The 25,898-nt window shown below is 48.5% G+C and overlaps 1 protein-coding gene across 18 annotated transcripts; it reads left to right on the forward strand.

Moving 5' to 3' along the window:
* Window positions 1-91: 91 nt before the first annotated feature.
* On the forward strand, window positions 92-17,026 carry LOC135320764 (uncharacterized). 18 transcript variants are annotated; one of them, XM_064483847.1, is made up of 14 exons: window positions 92-324; window positions 1,751-2,129; window positions 2,747-2,882; window positions 5,352-5,438; window positions 5,786-5,946; window positions 6,237-6,283; window positions 8,833-8,961; window positions 9,305-9,438; window positions 9,899-9,951; window positions 10,238-10,425; window positions 11,230-11,250; window positions 11,731-11,895; window positions 12,203-12,315; window positions 13,725-14,133. In XM_064483847.1, the coding sequence occupies exons 3-10, from the start codon at window positions 2,841-2,843 to the stop codon at window positions 10,281-10,283; spliced, it is 699 nt and encodes a 232-aa protein (XP_064339917.1). In that variant the 5' UTR covers window positions 92-324; window positions 1,751-2,129; window positions 2,747-2,840; the 3' UTR covers window positions 10,284-10,425; window positions 11,230-11,250; window positions 11,731-11,895; window positions 12,203-12,315; window positions 13,725-14,133. The 18 variants fall into 18 exon arrangements, with proteins under 18 accessions (XP_064339917.1, XP_064339919.1, XP_064339915.1 ...); XM_064483837.1 differs by lacking the exons at window positions 10,238-10,425; window positions 11,230-11,250 and adding exons at window positions 14,820-15,008; window positions 15,376-17,026 and having other exon boundaries at window positions 96-324; window positions 13,725-14,268; XM_064483849.1 differs by having other exon boundaries at window positions 10,234-10,425; window positions 11,230-11,895.
* Window positions 17,027-25,898: the final 8,872 nt, after the last annotated feature.

The raw sequence follows: 25,898 nt of genomic DNA on the forward strand, positions 1-25,898 counted from the left end.
AGTTGTGCGAGGGCAGAACTTGCGGAGCCAATGCGAGCCAGGGCGCAGCCAGGACGGGGGTGGGGGGAGGCTTATGGGACAGCTGGGCGGGGCCGGGGAGGGCAGGGCCGCCCGGAAGTCCTGACCTGCAGGTGGCGCCGGCCGGAGGCTGGGGCGTTGCTGCCACCAGTGGGCGGGGCAGTGGGGCAGCGGGGCGGGGGCACCCTCACCTGTCCGTGTGTGGGGATCAGCCTGGGCTCCGTGGCCTCCGCTTGCACCGGACGTGGACCCAGGCTACCGGTGGGCAAGATAGAGGACTGAGCCCAGGCACGCACGGCTGGCCAGGTAGGGCACCTGAAGTGCAGATCCGCCAGGCCCGCTGCCGGCCTTGAATACGCGCTGCTAGGCAGTTTCCAAGAAGACGGGATCTGTCATAAGAGGGGAGGTAGGGCTTGGGTGCCAGATGTCGGGTTGGGTGCAGTCTCACAGGAGAGCCACGGTGAGAGGGCGCAGAGCGGCCCCTGTGTTGGCGGGGCTAAGAGTTTGGGGTATAGGGTCGGGGTGGTGTGTGCCTTTCTCTGTGGTCTCCTCACTCCAGAGCAAGGGGCTCTGCTTCCCCCCTCCCCTCACTGCACTCCCTGCCTTCCCCAGCACCACCTGGGGTGTGGTCATGTCGAGGCAGGGAAGGCCCAGGGAAGGGGCTCATTCAGGGGCAGGGGCCACTCTGCAGGGATGCTGGACCTGACAGCAATGCAGTGCTTCGGAACTCCCCTGGGCTGGGTTTCTAACCAGTGGGATGGAAGGGCCTTTCCTTCCTGGGGTGCATTTGGGGGAACTAGATACGTCATGAATGTCAGCCCTGAAAATGGAGGCTGCGCTACATCCATTCTTGGAAAGAAAAATCAGGCCCTTCCAGCCCAGGTGACTCAGAAAGTCAGTCAGCAATGTTCGGGGTCCCCAGTTTAGGCTTTCAATTAGAGCTGAGCGGCTCAGGAGGCCAGACCCCTGTCCGTGGCTCCAGGAGTAGGCTTTCTGCTGGGGGACAGGATCCTCACAAACACCTGTGTCTTTGTGGGTCACTCCCCTCTGACAAGCTGGGAGGCAGGGTGCAGTTGTGGGAAATCGTGTTTCCATGAGGAGAGGGCCACCAAGTGGTGGGGGCACAGGAGACAGTGAGAAAGAGTCCCGCAGCCTTTCTGGAATCAAAAAACTGGCAAATGTGAAAAAGTGCATAATTTGTTTTATTGAACAGGCTGCTTATGTACGTTTGGAGGGCCAGGTTCAAGGACTCTGCATCCCTCCAGGACAATAGCCTCAAGAGAAGAACAGACAGAGCAGGAAGAGATGTGGGGTTTCTCCCAGGAATGAGGCAGAACAGGGATTTCTGCAGATTTGCAAGGAGACCCCGACCGCTGAGCACCGGGTTACAACCCCACGTGACCCTTGTCGTGTTTGGCTTGGGCTCTGGGTCTGGCCTGATCATGTATTCTTCCAGCTGAGTTCCAGAAATTCAGAGGGTAGACTTAGAGAGGCTGCGTTTGGAACCCGGTGTGGAGACGGAGGGTCCTTTATCCTGAGTCCCCTCAGCCTAATCACTGTAGCTGAGTTCCAACACCACCCAGGCCCCCAGGGTGGCCGTGGAGGGAGAGCAAGCCTGGCAGGTGACCCAGGGGTCCCACTGCTGTGCCCCTCCCTTATCTTTGTTCCCTTTCACCCCGGAAGGTGTGATTGTCTCATGTCATGGTGACAAGCCATCTCTCTTCTCTGTCAGGTGGGATCCCCACCCCCGCTCAGCCTTCTTTCTGCATGGATGCTGAAGGACCAGGCTCACTTGAAGTTCTGAGTTTGAGCAGTAAGGTGGAAACAAAGAAACCAATGGAAACAAAGAAACAAGTCATTGTGGCAAAGCTCCCCACCACAGAGAAGCTGCCCTGAGTGGAAGGGAGGGTGTGGGCATGCCCATTTGTTTCGTGTCTCCCAGTGCTCTTCGCTTTCTTATTGCAGACCTGCATGGTTACAACAAAATGATCTGCAAAACTGAAAATATTTACTCTCTGGCTTTTACAGAAAAGGCTGACCAGCCTCTGGTTCCCGTACCGGTCAACTGATTGGAGTACCTTTCCAGTTTGGAAACATCTGGGCAGGCCCAGGTTTGCAAAATTCTTTAAGAGTAGTTATGGAGTTTTGCTTCTAAACATTTTTATGGCTGTATACTTCTGAGCTGAGGTTGTGCTGTGTAATTCTGAGCCGGGATTTTCTCAAACTGTTTCTTATTTCTTATACCGGACACCCCTAAATTCCAAGGGGAATGGGATGGTAAGGAAGCCATGGAGTTTAGGAAAAAGATACAGATTTCATTTCCATTTAAGCATCGATGTATCTCCATCCTAGGCAGTATCGGTTCTGTGGTATTGATAGGGGAACTAAATAGCAACCAAATTTATAGAAAATAGTGGGTCATTGGGTACACAAGTTCTTCTTTTCAACATTTTTGTAGTGTTTGCAGCTTAAGATGACCGTTCCTGAGAAACAGGCAGCCTCTTAGAATGAAATAGCATTTTCCCTGAACCATACTCAATTTTTATTTCGTAGACAGCAGGAAGGGCAATCACACATCCAACACTTGGGGACCTCAAAGATAAAACGTAACTTTCTGGGAGCACACTCCCCCCGTCTCCCTCTGCTCTTTTCACTGTCCCATTGTCCCTGAAGGCTCTTTTGTATCTTCTGCTCATGACTCCAGTAACTCTTCCTTCTCTTCCCTCAGCTGGTAAGTTTACTTTTCTACTTTGACCAAGCAAACTGAAGCCAACAGAAGAGAACTTTCACCAGCAACTCCCAGCACATCCGCTCGCCTTCTGATGTCTGTGACCTCACTCTCGCTGCCCCACCTCTTATTACAGGTGACACCGAAAGCCAGATCATCCAAAAGTCACCAGGGGGCCCATCCATACAATCTTCTCCGGGCTGTCACTCCCACATCCATCCTCTCTGTCACTACCTCATCTATTTTGTTCTCCTGCTAGTTGGCTCCTATCAGTATATAAAAGTCCATCCTCTTAAAAGAAACAAACAGCACTCCTTGACTCTAATTGGCCCCCACCAATTGCCACCCCATGTCTTTGCAGCAAATCTTTAATGAGTCGTTCAAACTCACTGTCTGCATATTCTCTTGAGCCATTCCCTTTTGCACCCACTCTGGCTTTTCCCCTGATCCCTCGCTCTATGGAAACTGCTCTGTCAAGGCCATCAGTGACCCCACGTTGCTAAATATAGTGGTCAGTTTTTAGTCTTCATCATGCGTGGCCCTTTGGCAGCATTTGACCCAGCTCTTCCATTTCTCCTCCCCCGTGTTCCTGCTTCACTTGGCCTCCAGCCCATCGCTCTGCTTTCGATCCACTGGATGGTCTTTTGCCAACGTCTCCTCTTTTTTCCAAATATTTACTGCGAATGTGCCTCGGAGTTGGGTCCTGGGTCTCTCCTCTCTCTCACTGCTATACTTTTGGTGGAAGCAACCAGACTTGGAAATTGACATGCCATCAATTTCTCGATTTGTCCAAAACTCCCTGATTGGCCTTTTCCATTTGGAACTCTCTCCCTGATACTCAAATTCTTTTTCTTTCGTTCATCTTGCTTTCACATTCATACATATGTTCTACTGTGTAAATTACTTTTCCAAATTTTGAATCAGTCCATACATATCATGTGAAATGCTCAGATCTCTATTATTTCCACTAAGATGCTTATTCTACCTTAGAACCTTTCTGCATTTCTGTATTTATGTCAATAAAGTGAATAGTATTTCTACAAGCCTCATAGTTAAACAGTGTGTTTGTTTGGGGCTACTATGTAACATGAAATAATGATACATCAACATAGTCCTTTTTCATTTAATTTTATGTAACACCAAGATGAGGTTTTTGCACTGAAGACGGTTTCATTGAAATTTTACCTACGTTATGGACAGTCAGTTTATGTGAAAGCCCTCATTTCTCCCCTTTTCTGATATGTTTTCCATTTGGCTATTATAACATATAACTTGGCATGAAATAAAATTCCAAATCCATTCACATAATAAAATTAATACATTTAAATTATATTTTTTAATGTTAAAAAGAAAGAAAAAAAACCCCAGACTCCTCTACCTATTAGGCATTTCTGTGGCAATATCTAATAGACTCCTTAACCATGACATTGAAGAACTGAGCTGATTCCAGCCCCTTTCCACCTGCTCAGCCCCATCTTGTCCCATCCCCTGTGGATGGAGAGGACATCCATCCCATTTTCCAGGTCCAGATGTTGGAACAATGTTCTCTCTCTCTCATTCTCTTACACACACACAGACAGCAAATCCAGCTTGTTAGAAAATTCTGGCTACTCTGAATTCATTAACCACGTACTCCCTGTTCCCCACCCTCCTAGGAGCCACCTTCAACCCCTTGTTGGACACCAATTAGCCTACTTCTTCCATCTTTGCTTTTCTACAATCTCATCCACACAGAGTCAGAGGGAGCCTATAAAAGCATACATTGAGGGAGTGGGTGTAGCTCAGTGATACAGTGCATGCTTAGCATGCATGAGATCCTGGGTTCAAACTACAGCACCTTCACTAAAATAAATAAATTAACCTCCTCCCAAGAAAACCCAAAACAAAAGCATAAATTGGACATCACCCATCCCATCAAAACTCACTAAAAGGGTCACCATTCCATTAGGAGCCAAAGTCGTCCCAAAGTCTTCGAGGACCCGGCCTGCTCTGCCTCTCTGCCCACACTCTCCCCATCACTCTGGGGGCCTCTGGCTCCGGCTCTTCCTTCTTCCTCCGGATCTATTCTGCTTCAAGTTCATTACTCCTTGAGATCTGCCAGGATTGCCTTATTCCCTCCTGCCTGCCTCCCACCCCACCACAATCACCTGAGTTTGCTCATATCACTCTTATTTTTCCCCAAGCTCTTGCTACCCCCATCATGTTGCCTGTTTTCTCTGCTAAAACTCTGAGCCCCCAGTGATGGGGAGTCGTGTCTATTTTGTTGACTAATAAAGCCCAAGAGCCTTGGGAATGGGTATAGTTACTAGATTCCCATAAGTAGTAGGAGCTTATACAGATTTGCTGAATGAATGAAGAGGTCCTGGTCCAATTCGATGGAGCACTTCTGTGTCCTGCTCAAAGATTAACTCTCCTTTCCTCCTGAGAGAGGGTGACCACTTCCTTGGTGATCAAAGGCAAGATCTATTTTCTTTATGCTGTTAACCTTATGCGGGGAGATTGGGGGATCTTCATTTATATTTTAAAATTTGATTCACTCTGCAGTTTGTCTCCTGTCTATGTATCCTTTTGAGAAACCGTTTATGAGTGATCATTCTTCCATCAGATTGAACAGGATCCAGGGGGAATTACCAAGCCTGTCCCATCGGCCATCCTGTGTGTCATGTCCTGTGACCCAGTGGATGCTCAGCACGTAAGTGAACCAACAGGAGTGAGTGAAGAGATGGGAACATCTCATTATTGTGGTGGCTGCACTCTGTCCGATGCCTTGAGATTTGGGGAAGGGTTTACAACTGCGGAGGCGAGATGTCAGGTCCTCTGTGCTCTTCCTGAGTGCCCTGGCCTTACCCATTCCCCCAGCCCCCTCTGGGCAGCCAAGCCCAGGAGCTGGGCCACCGGCGATTGTGCTGATCAATAATCCACCTCACCCAAAGTCCGGGGGTAAGAGCGGCCAGCACAACCGGTTGTAGACTCTGAAGTCAGGTCCTTGGAGGAATTCCTCACTGAACAATGTTTTGGACCTTTTATTTTTCTCTATAGCCTCCAGCTGAAGAAACAGATTGCCTTAGGTACATGAAAGGTGAGGACACCTACTATCCCCATGGAGCCCAGGTGGGGCTGGGAGTCTGCTGTTTGTACAGCCGGTGGGCTCGTGTTGCTTTGGGCATCCCTGTGCCTGAATTCCTGCAGTACACTCGGTGGTAAGGACGGGGGTGCCTGGCAGGGAGGGAAGCGGGTCGGGGGACTACACAGCTGGGGAGACGTTAACCTGGGGTGAGCGGGAGCCGGCTGATGCATGGAATCTCGGTGCAGGGAACTCTCCAAACTCAGAGAGGTTCCCACTCCCGCAGGGTCTCTTTGATCAGGGTGCTAGGCTGTCAGCACTGCAGGGTCCCTGTGAGGATCATGGTGCCTTCAGGCAGTGGGAAGTGAGGGGTCCAGTGGCAATTAAATTAACTGTGCACCCAAAGCCAACCCCCGTCTCTTTCAGCCTGTTTCCTAATCTGCAAAACTGGAATGATGTTAACCATCCCGCAGGTTTGTTGATGGGCTGGGACACACTAGACTGCCAGGAGCTGGAATTCCTCTGTGCCCTGATTGTAATCCTTCCTTCACACTATTTACTCTCACAAGTTCAGTCTCTCTGTCTCTCTGTCATTCACTTGTAACTTTCTCTCCTGCTCTGGTTTCATTTGATTCCCACCCTCCTCCCAATCCCCAGATGAGTGAAATTAATTTCTGTGTGTCAGTTCCAAATTCCCGGGAAAGATGCTCTGTCCCCTCTGGATTGGTTGTCCAACCCATCAGTTGCAGTCAGAGGAGTGAGTCCCTCTGTGACCAGAGGAGGGGCTCTGCCCAGCCCCCCAGCCACCACTGTGGGAGCACATAGCTCTCCGAGGAGGAGGTACTGGCTGTGACTTGGTGTCACTAAGTATGAATTTATCTCTCCTCTTGCCCCAGCTTCATCCTCCTAAACAAAGATGAAAATTAAACACTCCCGAGATTTGTGTCATGGAACACTGAGGGTGGGGGCTAAGAGGGCTGGATTCCCTGCTGAGTGTAAGGGGCTACAGTGACTCCCCAACGAGAGCCTGTAAAGGAAACAGCACCGGCCCCACCGGACACTTAGGGTGCTGAGTCTGCGTGACATTGAGCCAGGCTTCTGACCACAGCTCAGGGGTCTGGTCTGACCGGTTAGTCTTTGAAACCAACCAGCTTTGGATTCCTCAATCCCTCCCTGAGGTTTTACCTGAACCACGAGCTTCTGTATCTCTGAAGACAGATGATGAGGACCCTTCATGTAAGGCATTTGCACAGCCCTGTGCGGGAATTTGTGCTGCACGGTCTGCCCGGCGAGCTGACCAAAGTTCGTATTTTACTGATCTTAGAAATAGTCTGGTTTCCTGATGCACTGTTTCACTGAACAAGCAACAGAAGCCACCTCTGGCTGATAAAAGCAAAAAAGGGACTTAATGAAAAGATACTGGGAGGGTGCATGGAGTGGCCCAGACCAGAGCCGACCCGGGGGCCGTAGGAGATATTGGGGAGCCCCAGGCACCAGGCTGCGCAGGGTGCTACCGGGCCCCCTGCTGCCCCAGCAGGGACCCCCCTCCTCCTGACACTCCACCTCACTGCAGGTTCATGTCCCGGCAGGGCCAGGTCACACTGAAGCCACCAGCACACACCTCAATGGGGGAGTTGGCCCCTTCTCAGCTGAGGGCGTGCCTGGTGTGGGGAGAGGCCCAGTTAGAGGAAGGCGGTTCCCCTACTGTTCCAAGTTAATGCGCAAGTCAGTGTCCATCACTCAGGAGAGCCGGGCTTGTCGGACCTCATTGTGGTGACTAGGCCGTCTGAGTTCACGTATTACTTTTTAGGTTGGAAGGCCCAAGAGGGAGAAAAAGTGGAGGTTCTAGTACTTATTTTATATTTCCCATGTACCAGGTGCGGTAAGCAAGCCACTTCAGACAAGGCCCATAACAACCACATTAATAGGCCACGGAGAAAGTCATGCAGTCAGGCCTCTGCAGCCCCGAAACCCGTGTCCTCATCAGTTCCGTAGTTACCAGTGGAAGTTGTAGGGATTTATGGGACTGTGTGCTCCTGTGGGGGCTGGGATGTGTGTGTTTAAATCCACATCTTCAGAAACTCGGCCAGAACCACAGCCACTGATTGTCTGCATGGAGGCAGAGGAGGGGAGGCTTCCAGCCTCTGGTCCAGCTCGTGTGGAGCTCAGAAGTTGCTCCTTCTGTCCTGAAAACAACACCAGAGCTGAGGGAGCTGCAAACCCACTGCTCTTCTTAGATCCACAAGAAAACTGAGGGGGAAAGCTGCTCCCAACACAGAGAGGCAGCCGGGCAGGCTTGGAGAGTCACAGCTCCCAGGGCAGAACCCGCTTTTGTAAGAACCCCGGGGGCAGGCAGATTTAACAGGTCCCTGAGGCCAGCTGGAGGCTCAGCGTGGGGAAGTCCGAGTGTGACAACTCCAGGGGGCCAGTCAGAGGGGCCCCCTGCTCTTTTACATGCATTTTACCTCCAGGACCGTATCCTGTTCTCAGAGTGAAGATCATAGGAAAACTCCTCATGGTTCCTGCCAGGAAAGGAAAAAATAGCTCTATTGAAATACACCCAGAACATTCTCTTCCATTGTGGCGGGTTGTGTTGTTTTTTTTTTTTTAATGAGAAATTATTTTACCAGAGCCTAACCTACCTGGGGGAAGGGAAATACCTTCTGTGTCACCCAAATTGGGGTGGGGGAAAGAGACACACTTGTGGAGGTCACAGCTCAGGGCACAGGCTCAATGAGAACTAATCACAGGACTACAAATGCCCTGCTCTGTCCCGCTCCCCCAACACCTTACCTCCATGTCAGTAGGGCCCCTGTGTAATAACAGGAATAAAATTAAAAGAAGTAAATGTCTCAGGAGTGTCTAGGGAAAACCCAAAGACAGCGGGGAGATGAAAACAAGGACACACGGTTGGCTTTAGCCTCTCGCACGAATAGCTGTAGCAAACTACACACAGCCCAGCCCCAGTAGATAAACAGAAAACCTCACAGAAGAAACTATTTATTTTGGTTCTCTTACCCAGTGCATTCCATGGTGCATCCTCGCCTAGAATTGAGTGGAAGCAAGTCCATCTCAGAAGGGACATACCTGAAGAGAAATGGCTTTCCAGACTCTGAAGGGCAGAGAAAGCACCAGCCTGGGTTAGAGAAAGGTGAGGGGTGGGGTAGGGGGTGGGCTGCCTTCTTCCCCAAATAAGGAACCTTCCTGAGGCCAGCACAGTGGGAGGGAGGGCCATAGGGTGGAAGCAGCCAGACTTCTTCCTGAGAAGTGATAGGATGCCTCCAAGGGACCATTCAGGTGCCCAAACTCTGTCCTGATGGTAGGAGCCAGTCGGTCTGCCTCAGAGCCCAGGACTGAGGTGGGCGCACAGCAGGCCGGTCTTACTTGGCAGGATCAATTTCACTTCTCCGAAACCCCGTGTAAAACATGAAGCGTGGACGACCTGGTGAGCACAGCTCTGCCCTCAAGACCGGTTTCAACTCCTCTCTTCCCAGAGAACAGCATCTCTGAGCCCGTCCTGGGTGACTTCACAGAGATCACCCTAGTGGCCCAGGCTAGTGACCGGGAACATGTACCTTCCTGCAGCCAACCCCAGACGTCCACTGATGCATCATATACTGGCAAAGATGTGAGTTCCTGTGCATTGGTCTAACAGCAGAGACTCTGCCACAGGCCCAAGAGGTGGTGTGTGGGACAAGCAGGGGTGCAGGAGTGTACGCAGTGCAAAGGTGTAAGTGGTGGCAGGGGTGCAGGGGCTGTGGAGGGTGCAGGCAGTTCAGGGGATGCGGGGGTGCAGGCAGTGCGGAAGGGCAGAGAGTGGCAGGGGTGCAGAGGTACAGGGAGTGTAGGGGTGCAGGAAGGTGCTCAGGCACGTGGCCAGGGTCAGAAGGCAAGTGCACATCCTCGCAGTCAGCCTGACCCCGGGAGATTAGTGCAATGGTCTGGGGCGGCGGCGGCGGCGGCGGCGGCGGCGGCGGCGGCGGCGGCGGCGGCGGCGGCGGCGGCGGCGGCGGCGGCGGCGGCGGCGGCGGCGGCGGTGGGTGGGAGGCTGCCCGGGCAAGCCGGTCGATTTCTTCTCTTCCCTGCAGCCTGGCCTGGGGGGGCGTTGGCCGCCGGAGATTCGCCAGATGTTGGACTCCAGGTAAGCTTGCTCCTGGGTGGTGGGGCGGTTAGGTCAGGGGGCGGTGGCAGCGGCAAGGGGGCGGTGCGGGGCTGCCCCTGGCGAACTGATGGAATAGCTGCCTTCTCCCGGCTGCCGGGCCTGGGAGCGGCCTCTGCTGCCCCAGGTCGCTGCACACACCTGTCCCACTCAGCAAGCTGAGTGGGCAGTGGGGGCGGTGTCGTTAAGGTGCATGGCCCACGGGGATAGGGGGGCTGCCGCACGGAAGCCGGTCAATTCGCTCCGCTCTCCCCCGCGGCGGAGCCAGGGGCGGCTTCTGCTGCCGTAGAGGCGGGACGCCGGTCTCCAGGTGAGCTTGGTCCTGGGAGGCGGCGGCGGCGGCGGCGGCTGGGGGTTGGGGTCCGTTCCAGGGAGCTGCTCCATTTCTTCTCTCCCCCGCGGCCTGGCCTGGGGGCGACCTCTGCCGCCAGAGATTTGCCTGAGGTCCGACTCCAGGTGAGCTTGCTCCTGGGAGATGGGTGCGGTGCAGTCAGGGGGCTGGGAAGGTGGTGGCTGCGGGGATAGGGAGGCTGCCCCGGGGGAGCTTGAGGATTAGCTCCCATGTCTGTGCCGCGTGGCCTGCAGGCGGCCTCTGCTGCGCCAGGTCCCGGGACAACCCTTTCCCACTTTGCCTGCTGGGGGCGGGAGGCAGGGTAGTCAGGGTGCACGGGTGGCGGGGGTCGGGGGCCTGCAGCGGGGGAGCGCGCACATTTGCTCCCATCTTCCCCGCGGCTTATCCTGGGGGCGGTGTCTCTTGCCCTGGGTTAAGAGACACGTGTATCCTAGTCAGCCTGGCCCCAGGAGGCGGGCGTGTTACGTTGCGGGTGGTGGCAGCAGCGGCAGGTTTTCCCATGGAGCCGGTCCATTTGCTCCCATTTCTCCCTATGGTTTGCCCTGGGGGCGGTCCCTGTTGTCCCTAGTTCGCCGGACGTCCATCTCCAGGTCAGCCTGCTCCCTAGAGGTGGCCACCGTGAGGTCAGGGGGCAGGAGCGGTGGCTGCTGTGGGGGTAGGGGGCTGCCTTGGGGAGCTGGTGGATTGGCTCCCGTCTCCCCGATGGCCTGGTGTGGGAGTGGCCTCTCCTGCCTCAGATCACCAGACACACCTGTCCCATTTAGCCTGCTGGGGGAGGGGCGCCCTGGGAAGTGCCTTTAAAGTGTGGGGGAGGCGACGGCAGGGGTAGAGGACCTGCAGCGCGGAGCCTGTCAATTTGCTCTCCTCTTCCCCACGGCCAAACCTGGGGGTGTACTCTGCTGCCCAAGAAGCCGGATGCCCGTCTCCAGGTCAGCTTGCTCCTGGGAGGCGGGCGCGATGCTGTCGAGGGGCAGAGGCAGCTGCGACGGCCGGCTGCCCCGCCTAATGGGGCCACTTCTTCTCCTCTCCCCTGACCTGGCCTGGGGACGGCCTCTCCCGCCCAAGATTAGCCTGAAACCCCACACCCGGTCAGGTTGCTCCTGGGAGGTGGGCGCGGTGACATCAGGGGTTGGAGAGGAGGGGGGTCTGCCCCTGGCGGGCTGGAGGATAAGCTCCCATCTCTCTGGAGGCCTGACGTGGGGGTGGCCTCTGCTGCCCCTCATTCCCGGGTCACCCTTCTCCAGGACATATTGCCCCGGGGGTGCTGTAGGCTGCGGGGGCGGCGGGTTGTTGGCGGGGGTATGGAGCTTGCCGCTTGGGAGCTGGTGGTTTAGATCCCATTTCCCCCGCAGCTTGGCCTGGGGGCAGCCTCTGTTGCCCCAGGTCGCAAAGCACTGTTTCCCTGACAGCTTAACCACCGGAAGTGGGCAGGATGTGCTGAGGGGGCGGAGGCAGCCGCCAAGGCAGCGACGGAGGGGGCTGTCCCTGGCCAGCCGGTCAATTTGTTCCCATCTCAACATTTGCTGTCCCAGTTTCGCAGGACGCCCTTCTCCAGTTTATCCTTCTCCTGGGAGGTAGGCTCAGTGCATGCAGCCCAAGGTCTGGGCTCTCCCCTGGGGAGGGGCAGAACTCTCTTCTTCTTCTTTGTCTTTATTCTTCAGCAAAGTGGTTACTGGCCCCAATTCTTAATTCTGAGAAAGTGTAGCCTGTGTTACGGAGGAGCTGCTGGACAGTGAGGTTTCTGGGTGGGTTTTCACATCACCTGATGCCCCAGGCAGGCAGGAAATCTATTACTTAGAGCTTCTTAGTCTGGAGTTGGGGGATGGCCCCGCCATCCTCACCATGCTTTTTAAAAATGTGTTACTCCCCTCTTTTTCCTAGGTGACATTTTAGGTTATTGGGTCCCAGATTGCTGGCACACTCATCCCTGTTCTCAAACATCTTTTAAACTTGGGTGAAGTGATAAGTTGGGGAAGAAGATGATTTACTGAAAGGTAAGAATACTTAAATTTGCATTAAAGCTACATTCTGTCAATCTTTCTCAAATGATTTTTCTCTGATTCTAAATCCATGACCTAGTGAATGTTGTACTCCTGTGTAAATCATTGATCTTCACATCACACTTGTTGAGTGGTCAACGAAATTTGTTATTTAGATTATTCCTGAAAGGAAAAGCTCAGGCTTTTGAGAATTCCTTGTCTGATGTCACCCAGGCAGTCACAGTAGAAGACAGAGCTGATATAAAAATCCCTCGCCTGCCTGAACTGCAAAACTTCTGGGATTACTGATCCCTGAAATGCAGGTGACTCTTGATGATAATCTGGGGGATGGTTTACATGATCAGATTCTTCCAGTCCTGTAAATGGGTTCCGTGGCCCCAGCCCCGGGAGAGCTGGTCATAAGGGCCATATCGTGAGGGGTGGGATGGGAAGGCAAGGTCTAAGAGCTGGCATCACTGAGATTCCACACTCGCTATACACAGACCCCAGAGCCTAATTGTTGTCAGGTTCTGTTCTGGATTTGAGAGTGTGTTCGGACATGATTCTTGCCCTTCAGGGGTCACTGCCTGGGTGGAAGTAACCTTTACATAAATCTGGGGAGGATGACAATTAAGTAGATGGGCTGTTATGATTCTCAGTGTACCCAGGCTCGCTCTTCCAGGCACTCGTGGGACTAACGAGAGTCATGTTATTCACTCATACACTGATTTATTACCCTTGAATTGATCATTTGTCCCACAGTAAGTGAAACAAGCGATGAGGAACCTGAGTTTTGTCCCCTTTCCTAGCACTGATTGTATCTGTCAGTCAGGCGCCCTGCGTATGCATTGTGAAATGGTGGTATTTCTTGCCCAATGGGACTGCACTGTCAGTTCTGAGAATCAGGGGAGACACGTGGGTAGGACAGCACACTGACACATATGGCACCCCCCCCCACCCCATGAGACAGCATTGTCGATGCTCAGGTGACCCGAAGTAGACCGCGGTGCTAAACCTGAGCATGTTTAGTGATCTTGGTGGCTATGAAAATACAGACTGCCGGTCCCTACTTCTGGAGACTCTGAGGGTGTTCACCCCAGAATTCTGCATTTTAAGAAGCACTTTAACTAATTCTGATGAAGATGATCTGAGTGTCCCACTGAGAAACACTGGTGTGCGATGCACCAGTATTGAGGATTCTCAGGGAGCGATGACTTTTCAGGATGGTCCAAGGGCCCTCACGAGACTTTTGCCTTGGGTGTAATTGTATGTGTTCGAAAGTGATGTCTCTCACTTCCAGTGCTTGTCAGCATGCTCTGTGCAGGGATTTGCTCTCAGCAGATATCAAAAACTATAAGTCTTCAGGTCACCGAGCTAGAGTGTGAGCGATCTTTTATTTTGGTTTTCTTTATTGCAATGCGGAGTCTCCCGAGAAGAGATTCAGACTGAACAGCTTTGTGTCGGACTTTGGAAGACCGCTGGTGCCCAAGGGGTTCTCTGGCAGCACAATGACGAATCTAGGTCCCTCTTTCACTGCTACGTCAATGAAGTGGACCGCTTGGACAAGGCCAAAGCTGGTATCCCAACCATAGCCCTTGACAGTGATGTTCGGCTCCAGGAAGCCATCAGATGCAGCAGGTGGCCAGAGGAGGAGCCGAACGGGCTCATGAAATGTGACACCCCCAGCTTCATCAACACGGACCAGAACTCTTCCTTTGGGGAAGATGATCTCCTGATTTTGGAACCACCTATTGTTCTAGAAAATAAGCCAGTTGCCCAGACCTCACACAAAGACTTGAATTGGAAATGTGCTTTGTCAAGTGTTTCTCTGAAGATGTGAAGTCTGTCTTTGTATGGCAGGAAGTCCCCTTTCACAAAATTGTATGTGTTTGTGTCTGAGAGAGAGAAATGGAGACAGACAGAAAGACGGAGACAGAAGAGAGCCCCCTCAGAAGAGAGCTAGTTAAGGTGAGTTTTTGTGCCTTAGTAAACATTTGGGGTTTTGGGGGGAACAAAGTATTTACACTGTCTCATTCTCCTCGTTGGAAACCTTGGCCCCGTCCTCAGTGTCAGCGGCCTTGAACGGGGGTTGCCATGGTGCTTTTCATCTGGCGCTGCCACTTCCACGCTCTGCCTTTAGCACGTTGCTTTGCCTCCCAGGGCTGCCACCCTTTAAACTGTAAGGTGAGGAGTCTGGAGTAGATGATCCATCCCAGCTCTGCTGTTTTGCAAATTTCTGATTTCGTATTCGGATGAGGCTGGGATACACCCAGAGCAGTATAAACCAGGCCCTACCTCCTGTCTCTTGCTGGGGCATCCCTCAGGTCTGTGCCTTCTACTCAAGCCTTTACTGAGCCCAGCTTTTGTCAGGAGCCCAAGTGCCTACCGGGATGGCAGGAGACCTGTCTCTCGTGGTCACGGTGGCCGACATTTCTATTGGTTGTGCTGAAACAGCTCTTCTGAGATCCTCCGGCCACCCTTGCTCCAACCTGAGGACAGACCTACTGTTCCTTTCCTAGGAGGAGGATCAATCCATGCTGCATTTTATGACAATCCTGTCCCCAGGAATGCACGGAAGGTTATCAGCTGAGTGAGGGGAAGTGTCTCTGTGTCTCTGTGTCCCTGTATCTCTGTCTGCTCACAGTGCCCTGCCACCGGCTACTGAACAAGAAAAGTGCTATACACCATGCTGTGTCTTTTGCAGATGTGTAGGTGATGGTCTTGTGGCTCATGTGTGGGCTTTGTGCTGGGATGGTGAAGGGCTTATAAATACCTCATCAACATGTATTCGAGGTGACCTGGTGCCACACAGACTTGATTCATGAAGGCATCAAGCCTGCACACTGGTTTGGAAACAACTTGGTTTTGATCAGTCACACTGCTTGCATGACTCACTGCTGATCTCTGGGTGGTTTTTTCATTTTAGATTTATTCACCCAGTGTCTTGCTTAAGCTGAAAAATACATTTATTTCACTAGAATATTCTCAGATTCTTTGTTTTCACACATCCAGTTGTTTAATTCCTTTAAAAATCATTTTGTGTTTATAATGCCTCCTAATATCTATCATCTCTAGGTTCCCAGTGGCCTGAGCCATGCACCAGATTTGATGTAGGAACTGTTCCACCAAAAGAAATCCCTTTGCCATAATATCTTTTGAGGAAAATATTATTCTTTAAGGCTCTAACAGTAAATCGTAGAACAAAGCATGGAACATTTATTGTAGTTAATACATGTTCATGCAAAAAGAAATGATATTTTCATTAAACAATGTTGATTTTAATAACTTTTACTAATGTGAATATTATTACTCATAATTTAAGTAACCAAATAAAACCACAGTTATTTATTATGAAGTTTGAAAACTATTTACACTGTCTCTCAATTAGAGGTAGCTTTATTAGAAGACTGAAAGGTATTTAAAAGATGGAAAAATACCCATGATGACACCATCATTTTTATTAACTAAATATCAAGAACTGTGCAGGGTTAAGATTTAACCCTCTGCAAGCTGTCAAGTTAACATGAGGTAGTTTGTGGATGCTGCCAGAAGACAGGAGACTCCCCCAGGTTCAGAGACAAAGAACTTCTTGCCAGCACAGCAGGCAGCTTGGGGTTCATGTTCATGTTGGTTCCTGAGTTTCTTTCCTGTTGCTGTTGTAACAAAGGACCACAGACTCAGTGGCTTAAAGCAATACACATTCATCATCTCACTGTTCTATTGTGCAGAAGTGCAAAGTCATTGTCAGTGGGCTAAAACCTACGTGTGGCCAAGGCTACGTTCCACACCGAGGCTCTAGGGAGGGATTCGTCTTCCTACCTTTCCCAGCTTGCAGAGGTGTTCACACTCATTGGCCCAGGGCCCTGTGTCACTGTGACCTCTGCTGCCACTTTACATCTCTGTCTCTGACTATATAGATATAAAGGAAGAGTCTTCTACACCTGGTATGGACCCTTTTTCCTAAATGGACATTGTATCTCTATTTATGTGCAGATTAAAACCCCTTCCCTCCAGGGTGTGGTGGCATCAGCTCACAAGATTACCACTCTGGGCTTTAAGTGTCCTCTTTGTATTGTCACCTGGGAACTTCTCTTTCCATAGTTAGCTCTGTGTTACATTTGTTGTTGTATTTTACCTGGCATTACTGAAAGTTTTACTTAAAAGGGATCCTAATTAGCTCTGTTTACCTGTTTCCAGAGCTGAAAGCTTCAGTTCTCGAGTATCTGTTTGATTTCTCTTAAAAATACATTCCAGTATATTTCTCTGGTGAAAGTCTTTACCCTGTTGTCTATTCTCCCATAATTTCCTTATTTTCTTGAATATATTAAAAGTATTTTATAGCCTTTATTGGTAACTCTGATGCCTACATCACCTGGGGGTTTGCATCCTTTGTCTAATGTTTCTTATTCTCATATTATCCGTTATATAGTCTTGACATGTTGCATGTCTTGAAATTCTTTATTACATGGCAGACATTGCAAATGAAAAATCCATATGATATTTTCCGTGAGAGGTTTTCTACCTTCCTGTTAGGCAAACAGGGTGAGGGACTGATCATGTCGCTCCAATCAGGCGCTGAGGTGGATCAGGACTGAAGTGCCTTTTTTCTTAAAACAGCTTTGAGGTATACTTGGCAAAGTAATTTTCACACGTATAAAGTGTACAGCTAATACGTTTTGACATAAGTATATCCCCAAGAAACCATGACCACATTCAAGAGAGTGAACATACCCATCACCCACAAAGCTTCTCTCCTGCCATTTGTTGTCCCTCCCTCCCTCCCCATCTCTTCCCCTGGAAACCATTGATCTGCTTTCCATCACAACATATTGGTCTGCATTTTCAACATCGTTGTATGAATGGATTCATGCAGTATCTACTCTATGTTGTCTGACTTCTTTCATTCAGTGTAATTATTTTGAGAGTCATCTGTGTTGCTGTATTAATAGCTTATTTGTCTTATAGCAGAGTATTGTTTTGTGCTGAGATTTACTGAATAGTTTGTTGTGAGCAGTGTTTGGATAGACCATCATTTGTTTCTCCATTTACTTCTTGATGGATGCATGGGTTATTTACAACTTGAGCTATTATAAATAAAATTGCAGTGAATATTTGGTTACAAGTCTTTATATGGACATATGCTTTTCTTTTCTAAAGCACCAGATGAGGAATATCTGGGTTATATGGTAGATAGGTATTTACCTTTTTTAAAGAAACTGTAAAAGACTGTTCCAAAAAGGTTGTACTATTGTAAATTCCTTGTGGTGTGTATCAGCTCTGCTTGCTCTACTTCCTTACCAGCACTTTGTAAGGTCGGTCTTTCTAATCGTATTCATTCTTGTATGTATGTGTACTAGTATCTCACTGTGGTTTTTAAAAGCATTTCTCTAATGACTAATGGCATCTTTAATCAGCATCTTTTCATATGCTTATTATCCATCTGGATATCTTTACTGAAGTGTGTTTTCTGGTCTCATTCATTCATTCAGGTGTTTGCATTATTATTGTGTTTTGAGACCTCTTTATTCTGGATCAGATACAAAGACAGACCTTTATCAGATATATGATCTGCAAATAGCTTCTGTCTATGGCTTGTCTTTTCATTTGCTTAGCAGTGTTTAGAACAGCTTTGAAGAGTCTTCATTTTGATAAAGTTCACTCTATCAGTTTCTTTTTAAAATAGATTATACTTTTGGTGTCATAGCAAAGAAATATTTGCCAAACCCAAGGTTATAAAGCTTAAGCCTATGCTTTTTCTCCTAGCTGTTTTGTAGTTTTAGATTTCCTATTAAGATCTATGATCCATTGTGAGTTAATTTTTGTATATTTTGTGAGGTGTGGATCAAAGTTCATTTTTTTTTTTTTTTTTGCATATCACTCTCTAATTCTTCCAGCACCACTTGTTGAAAAGATCCTTTCTCCACTGCATCCTTTTTGAGAATCAATTGTCTATATAAGTGTTGGTTTAGTTCTGAACATTCTATTCTGCTCCATTATTCTATTTTCCTGTTTTACACCAACACCATACTTTCTGATTACTGTAGTTAAAAAAAAAAAAAAAAAAAGCTGAAAATCAGATAGTGCAAGTCTTCCAACTTTGTTTTTCTTGTTCAAAATTGTTTTGGATATTTGGGATCCTTTGAATTTTTATATGAATTTTAGAATCAGTTTTAAAATTCCTTACATCCTGTTCTGCCAAAATTCCACCCATGTCTTTGGCCATCTCCAAAGCCACATTTTCTGAAGAAGTCTCTCTAGATCCCAGATGAAAGGAATTTCTGTTTCATCTGTGCTCCAATCACATTTGATAATATTTGATTACATTTATTCATATTTGGCTGGATGTACTTGTGTGATCTTTCCTGCCATATAGTAAATCTCTCAAGATTTGGAATCTTGACTTGGTTCCCTCTGTCTGCTGAGAAAACTAGTTCTATGCTTTGCAGGACAGCGCCCTGCAGTAAGAGCTATCTGCAAGACACATCTAGCTCATTGCTTGCATATCGTCAAGGAATCCTGCAGATTTAGAATTGTTTATTGATTGTTGTCTCCAAGACGGCTCAGCCTTTTTTATTTCTATTGCTACTGCTGCAGTTTCAAAGGACAATGGGCTAATTATTTTCCAAATATCAAAACATACTGTAATTGAGTTGTGACGCAAATTATGTGCTGCTGTTTCTTAACAACCTGCTTAGTGTTCACAGGTACCTTCACTCATGGAACTTTTGGGAGAATGTCATATCCTCAGAGATAACAATGCTGTCTTTGGCGACCTGAGCGGTAGTATCTGAACTCACTCCTGCTGTTTTTCCAGTGCCCCCTGTAGCCCTCCTCCAGCCCTCCATGGGGGGCCTGCAGTTCTGCCCTCGAAAATCCTGTTTCTTCTCAGGAAGAATTCCCTATGAAGCATATTCATGTCCTTCTTGTGGGGACATTCAGTCCAGAGACCTGACAGCAGGGGAAAATGTTTAGACTGCTTTTGGTAGAACGTAAATTCTTCCATACTTGTTAGAAGCAAATCCAATGAGGAAACTGTGTTGGCATCTAACAAATCAGCATAAATGTCTGATGAGGAAGATCAGCTTCCCCATCCCACTCAGGCGTCATGTTGATGTGACACTCACCTTGGCTAACATTTTCTCCTGTGAGCAACGTGAAGTTCAAGACGTTATGAATGGCTTTTTGTTTTTCTTCCTTAGTCTTTCCACATTCACTGTGTCTGGTGAGATTATATGAATCCTGCTTATTTTCAGCCCAGCACTAAGCTTTTTAAAAGGATCACGTGTTTAAAAGGCTAGTGGACAATTTGTTAGAAGATCAAAATCCTTAGACTTTGGTCCTAGAGTTGAATCTTGGTTACTGGTGAATGAGAATTCCCGTTAAAATTTTAAATTCAGTGATATAATGTTTTAAAAATAGTTATATATTAGTCAATTTCATTAAACACTATAGCAGTTATTTACATTTAAGCCTGTCTCTGGGGCAATTTTGCAATGATTCCCTCCCTTTATTGATTCCCTCTTTATCAGAATCCTTGAGAGGTCCCTGTCATCATTGTCAGTATCATCATCATCATCACCATCATCATGGAACTGATTCCTCTGGGAGATTCTAGGAAAATAAAGAGCCAGACGGGGTTATGTGAAGGTCAGTGTGTGCATATACAGTAAGAAGAGTTGTCAGACATTAGATTCAAGATACCCTTTCCATTTAGAGAAGTATGTGATCATGAAATCCTGCTGTGCTGAATGAAGGAAGTGATGGGAACAGGGTAGTCAATGGAAAGGAGGAGGAAGTGAGTGAAGCGAGGAGCATAAAGCCTTGGATAGGTGATCAGCACATTGGTGAAAATGAGGGGAGTGTGATGGCAGAATCATGTCCCTCCCCGGCCACAGGGTAGCCACCTGTGACATGTTACTGTACATGGCAAAATGCATGACAGATATTTTAGGACAAAAATCTTAGAGGATTTCTGTCTTCTAAATTGTCTATCAGTTAGCATTTTAAACCCATGATACATTATTAAAGATTAGTGCAGGGGAACAAATAAAAAGGATTCATATAATCCACCAGACATACTGAATGCAGAAAGGCTAAGGAAGAAAAACAAAAAGTCATTCATAAGTGTCTTGAACCATAAAATGCTCATGAGAGGAAATGTTACACAGGTGAGTGTCGCAGCCACATCCATAATGCCTGAATTGGATGGGACAAGGGGATCCTGAGATGAGACAATAGGGTGAGTAGCCTGGATTGTCCAGGTGGGCCGAATGTATTCACAGGGGTCCTTAAAATGGAGGACATTTCCCAGCTGAGTTTAAATTCAGAGGGAGGTGTAGCCATAGAGCAATGTTCAGAAAGGCTGCTGACCATGAAAATGGAGGAAGTCGTGGGGCACAAGCTAAGGAAGGTGGGTTACCTCTGGAAACTGGAAAAAAAAAACAACAACAAGGAAACATTCTCTTCTAGACCCTCTAGAAGGAAGGAAACCTGCTGCTACCTTGAATTTAGCACAGTGAGAACTGTGTTGGATCTCTGACTTCCACAGCCATAAGCTGATAAATCTGTGCTTGTTTATGCTCTTAAGCTTATGGAAATTTCTTACATTGGTAAAAGGAAAATAACATAGTGAGCCGTAGTGTAACGGATTAAAGGTATAGGATGGGGTGTGGAGAGGATTCTGACATTTAAACCTAAAAAACAACCAGGTGAAATGGGAAGGTGTTTTAAGGAAGACTTACCTGGCAGGGCTGTTAAGCACACTGGAGCGAGGGGAGCATTGGAGTTAGAGGAATCCATTAAATCTCTACAAGGAAAATAAGGAATAAAATGTAACAGGGCTTCAGTGATAGTGGATGTAGGAATGGAAATGGGCAGAGAGATATAAATATTACTTTGAAATTAGCTACAGGTTTGATGACTGCATGTTGGGGAGACTTAGCCGATGTGTGGACTGAATGTTTGCATCCCCTCAAAATCCGTATGTCGAAACCCCATCTCCCAGGGTGATGGTATTGCGAGGCGGGGCCTTTGGGAGGTGATTTGTAGGATAAAATGAGGTCATGAGAGTAGAGCCCTCATGAATGGGATTAGTGTTCTTATGCAAGCCCCCAGAGTGCTTGCTTCTCTCTGCTCTCTGGGATATGAAGATATTGGGAAGACAGCCATCTTCGAGCTGGCAATCCTCTCAAGGATACATTGACCTTGAAAGTGTCAGCCTCCAAACCATAAGGAATATGCTGGTTGTTTAAGCCACCCGACACGCGGTAATTTGTTACAGCATCCCAGACTGACGAAGACAGTGGAGAATGCCTCTGAGTTTGGCACTGATTGCCTGGAGAATGCTGAAACCCAGGGAAGTGGGCAGCACAGACGTTTACTCATTTAATCCTGCCAACACAGTAGGAGATAGAGTCCACATATTCCTCGCTACTTAAAAGGTAAGGAAAAAGAGGCACAAATAATAACAACGACAACAAAAACAACAATAATTTGTCCAAGATTCACACAGAACCCCCTGGAGGCAGAGTGAGAATTTATACTCAGGCAGGCTGGCCCATGAGCCCCTGCTCATAACTAATAAGTCAGATCACCTTGCTTATGTGGATCAGTTTTTTCAACTGTGATATGAGGATACTGTGTCTAGTAACTTATAATTTCAAAATACATCACTGTAACGGAATCATTAGTCACAGGCCTTACAAACCACAGAAACCTACACATACAAAAATAACTCGTTAGGTCAAGATAACCAATAACGTTTTTAAATATTATTCCTGCTGGGCCTTTGCAATAAAATGTCTTTTTATAATTCTGTCTGGCTACAGAATAACTTCATAATCCTGCATGTTGCTGGTGGCTCCCATGTTGGACAGCACGGGCCTAGGGATTTTAAATTACTTGCCCAGACTCACCCAGGAAGCTCGTGGTGGGATCCGAGCTATAGCCTGGGACTTTTACTTCCTATTCAACAAGTCCCTCATGGAAGTTTAGAAGCTTCTCCTTTGGTGCCCAGCTGTCTATCCGTACTTATAACATCTTGTCAGGTATACCATCCTGCTCCTGAACATCAGCCAGAACCCACATCTGCTCTATTTTGTCCAGGTAATACCTTCTAGCAACTTCCATTGCCTTCTTGGCATCAGTTCTTACCTGGAAGGGTAGTGGCTAGAGGTGGAAATGTGTCCACATGACAGGTTTTTCATAAACATAACAGGAGTGGTCAAGAGAATAAAACGTCAGGAAGATGAGTAGAAGCAGGTCATTTAATATACCAAATGGGTACTTTCAATGTCTGTGTTTCCGAGTCCAGGCTTGTTCTGCTCGTGCATTACAGGCCAATAAATCAGGAGACGAGGTTTTGGGGCAAGAAATAGCGACTTTAATTTGGAAAGCCAGCTGAGAAATGGTAGAATAATGTCCTGAGGAACCATCACCCCAAGTCAGATTTCAGGCTCTTCTTTTATTAAAAATGGGAAGTGGGAATGCTTGGTTGTTGCAAACTTGGTGTATGAATTCTATGTTGTTAGAATCCTTTGTTCTTGCAGCTCTTCACCTGGGTCACATCCGTGTAAACCTCCAACAAACAAATGTTATTTTCTATTCTGTAACTTGTTATCTTTATGTGAATAGAAAAGTGTTAATATCCTTCAAAGTCAGAGCCTTGAGAATAGGTTCTCCTGTATATTTCAGGCTCTAGGCAACATTGTTTTACAAAAGGTGCCGAACCAACAAAACAGCTTAGGAAACAGGGCACAGGGTTAAAGTCAAAGGAATAGATCTAGTATGGAGTCAGATTTTTTCTTTCCTATTTCAGTAGTGCCATGGAGAAGACAGTTTGGGCAGCTTTTCGTAGGGTCCTGGAGGCTTTCTCTCTCAGCCTCTGTGTGCCTCTGTTGAAAACCCTTCATAGCTATCTAGCCTGCTGGAAAACCACTCCGCCTGTTTTGCCCTGAAGATGTGTTCTGTTTATAACTGATCTCTACTTCTTGGAAAACAACTCAATAAAAACTCAGTTGGATTTCCACCAGCCATGGGCAGGGTTGAGGAATAGCACTTTATTATTTTATAAAAAAAAAATAAAAGAAATCTTAAAACAGCACTGGGCACATAGGAGAGAGTCAATAAATGCTTCCTGGCTAAAATCAAAATTGATGGCTCAGTGATTCCATGGCTGCTGTATTTGCTGAGCTTGCTACTCCTTTGCTCCATTACACATTTTTTTAACTGAAAAAGAAATACATGCATGTGGTTAAAAAAAATTCAAACAGAGCACAAAAATACACAAGTGAAAGAAGTTTTCCCTCATCTTCTCTTCTTTCAGCCCTCCCTGGAGATGCCACTGTTTACAATCCTTTGTGTGTTTTGCAGATATGCTATGCACATTCCGACCTATGTATGTAAATTCCTTTAAAGTATTACTTATTTTTAACTTAAAGGGATTTAAAACCTCAAGTGTCTTCTGCCCTGGTAATAGAAAAGAACAAATCTGACTCCATATTAGATCTGTTCCTTTGACTGTAACCCTGTGCTCTGTCTCCTAGGCTTCATCTTGCTTGTAAAACAATGTTGCCTAGAGCCTAAAATATACAGGAGAGCCTATTTTGAATGCTCTGACCTTTAAGGATATTTAACACTTTTCCATTCATATAAAGATAACAAGTTACATAATAGAAAATAACGTTTGTTTTGTTGGAGGTTTACAGGGATCTGACCCAGGCAGATAGCTGCAAGAACAAAGGATTCTAACAACAAAGAATTCCTACACCAAGAAGATTGCAACAACCAAGCACGTAGGAAAGGAGCCTGAATTCTGACTTGGGGAGATGGTTTTCCAGGACATTAGTTTGCCATCTAGGTCTACAGATAGTTGCTACTCCATGCCCCAACACCTGGTCTCCCAACTTACTTGCATGTCCTGCATTAAGGAGAATGAATTTGGACTCAGTAACACTCCTATCTTCCTAGCAAGCTGGGCACTGGAATTGAGGGCAGCTATCCCACACCCAGGGACATACTATGTGCCCTTGATGGTTCCCCGAGGGTGGGGTGTGGTTTACCCAGGAAGGATGGGGACTATGCACCAACACTCAGGCAGTATGCTCCTTCTCGGATCTGAACTCGTACCTCCCGCTCCCCGCCAGCACAACACCTGGGACAGTGGAGGTAAGGCAGAGATCTTGCCTGCCTGTGTCCCAGCATGTAAAAGGGGAATATGTACTCTTTCCAAGGTAGTTCTGAGCGACAACACCTGCGGGTGCTTGGTTCCCAGAGCAAAAGGAAACCCAGCTCCACTTGGGAGCAACGGGTTTGATCCCCATTTGGGTTCTGCAGAGGTCTTGGGTGGAGGGCTGGACCAGGGAGGTAAAATATGAGCTGCGGGCCTTAAAGGGTTAGAGAAGTGTGCAGAGGCAGGACTGTTGCCTCCTTCAGGATGCCCCCAGAGATAAAACTATTTCTCTCCATCTCTGCTACTCTCCTCCACCCTCCAGATCCCTGCCTTCTCTCTGCTCCTCCTGTCCATGTCTCTTCCTCCACTTTTCCCCTTCTCCCTTCCTCCTCCCATCTTCTCCGTCCCTCGCTTCCCCACCTTCTCTCACAGAACTCGGAGAGGATCGCTGGCCCTGCTGCGCATGCGCAGTCGTTGCCAGCTGGAACGAGGGTTGGAAGCTCCAGCTCCGAGCCGGGGATCGGCCCCAAAAGCTGCTCAGCTCTTTCGCCCGGTAGGACATTTGCTCCTGCCCCGGCGCCCCGGCCACAGCTGTCCAGCGCCAGGTGAGCACCTGCCGCCTCTCGCCCCAGCCGGGCTCCCCTGTGTCCGTGGCTGGCGTCCCTTTCCCCTCTCCCACCCTCGAGTCCTCTCCTCCCGGGCTGCCTCTCCTCGGCCGCCAGCCCGTCCCCGCCCCTGGGCGGGCTGTGTCCTTGGCGGGCGGTGTCTGCGGACCCGGATGAGTCGGGCGGCTGGGGCTGGGGCTGGCCTCCGAGCGGGGCTACAACCCGCGTCCCCCCCGTCTTTCCCTGCCCCGCGACCCCGGGGCTGCCCTCCTCTCCCTTTCCCTCTCCCTGGGGACCAGCTCAGTGGTGTCTGCGCTGCTCCCCGGGCTGAGTGCCTCCGGCTGTAAACCCCAGCTTCTCCTGGTGGAGTCGGGAAAAGGGAGCGTCAGTGCTGAGCGAGCTTCCGTCTCCTCCCTCAGTGTTTCTGCCCCAGGTAAGTACCTTGAACACTTTCACGTGTTTTGATGGCGGTGCTTGATGATGTCACTGTTTTTATAGTGAGAGGGATTACAGTGTTGAAAGCAAGGCTTGGTTCAGTTAAAAATGAGCTGAAGGCATGAGGCTGTGACATCCTCCATCCTTCCCTCTCCCAGGGTGAAACGTGTGGCCGTCGATCTTAAAAAGATAGTAACAGTCCCTAACTAGCCCAGCCCAGCTAGGGTGTGTTAACAGGAACAGCACCACCAGAGGCTTTGGAGACTCAGGGACTTTGCAGTCCTAAAGAGCTCCTGGCAAAATTTGGTTTGTTTTGGTTTTTTTGTTCTTCTTAAATTGTGGGGCAGACTAGTAGTATAGAGGGAAAAATAATTGTCAAGAAATATTTT

Source organism: Camelus dromedarius, unplaced genomic scaffold (assembly GCF_036321535.1).
Source record: "Camelus dromedarius isolate mCamDro1 unplaced genomic scaffold, mCamDro1.pat HAP1_SCAFFOLD_175, whole genome shotgun sequence".
NCBI lineage: Eukaryota > Metazoa > Chordata > Mammalia > Artiodactyla > Camelidae > Camelus > Camelus dromedarius.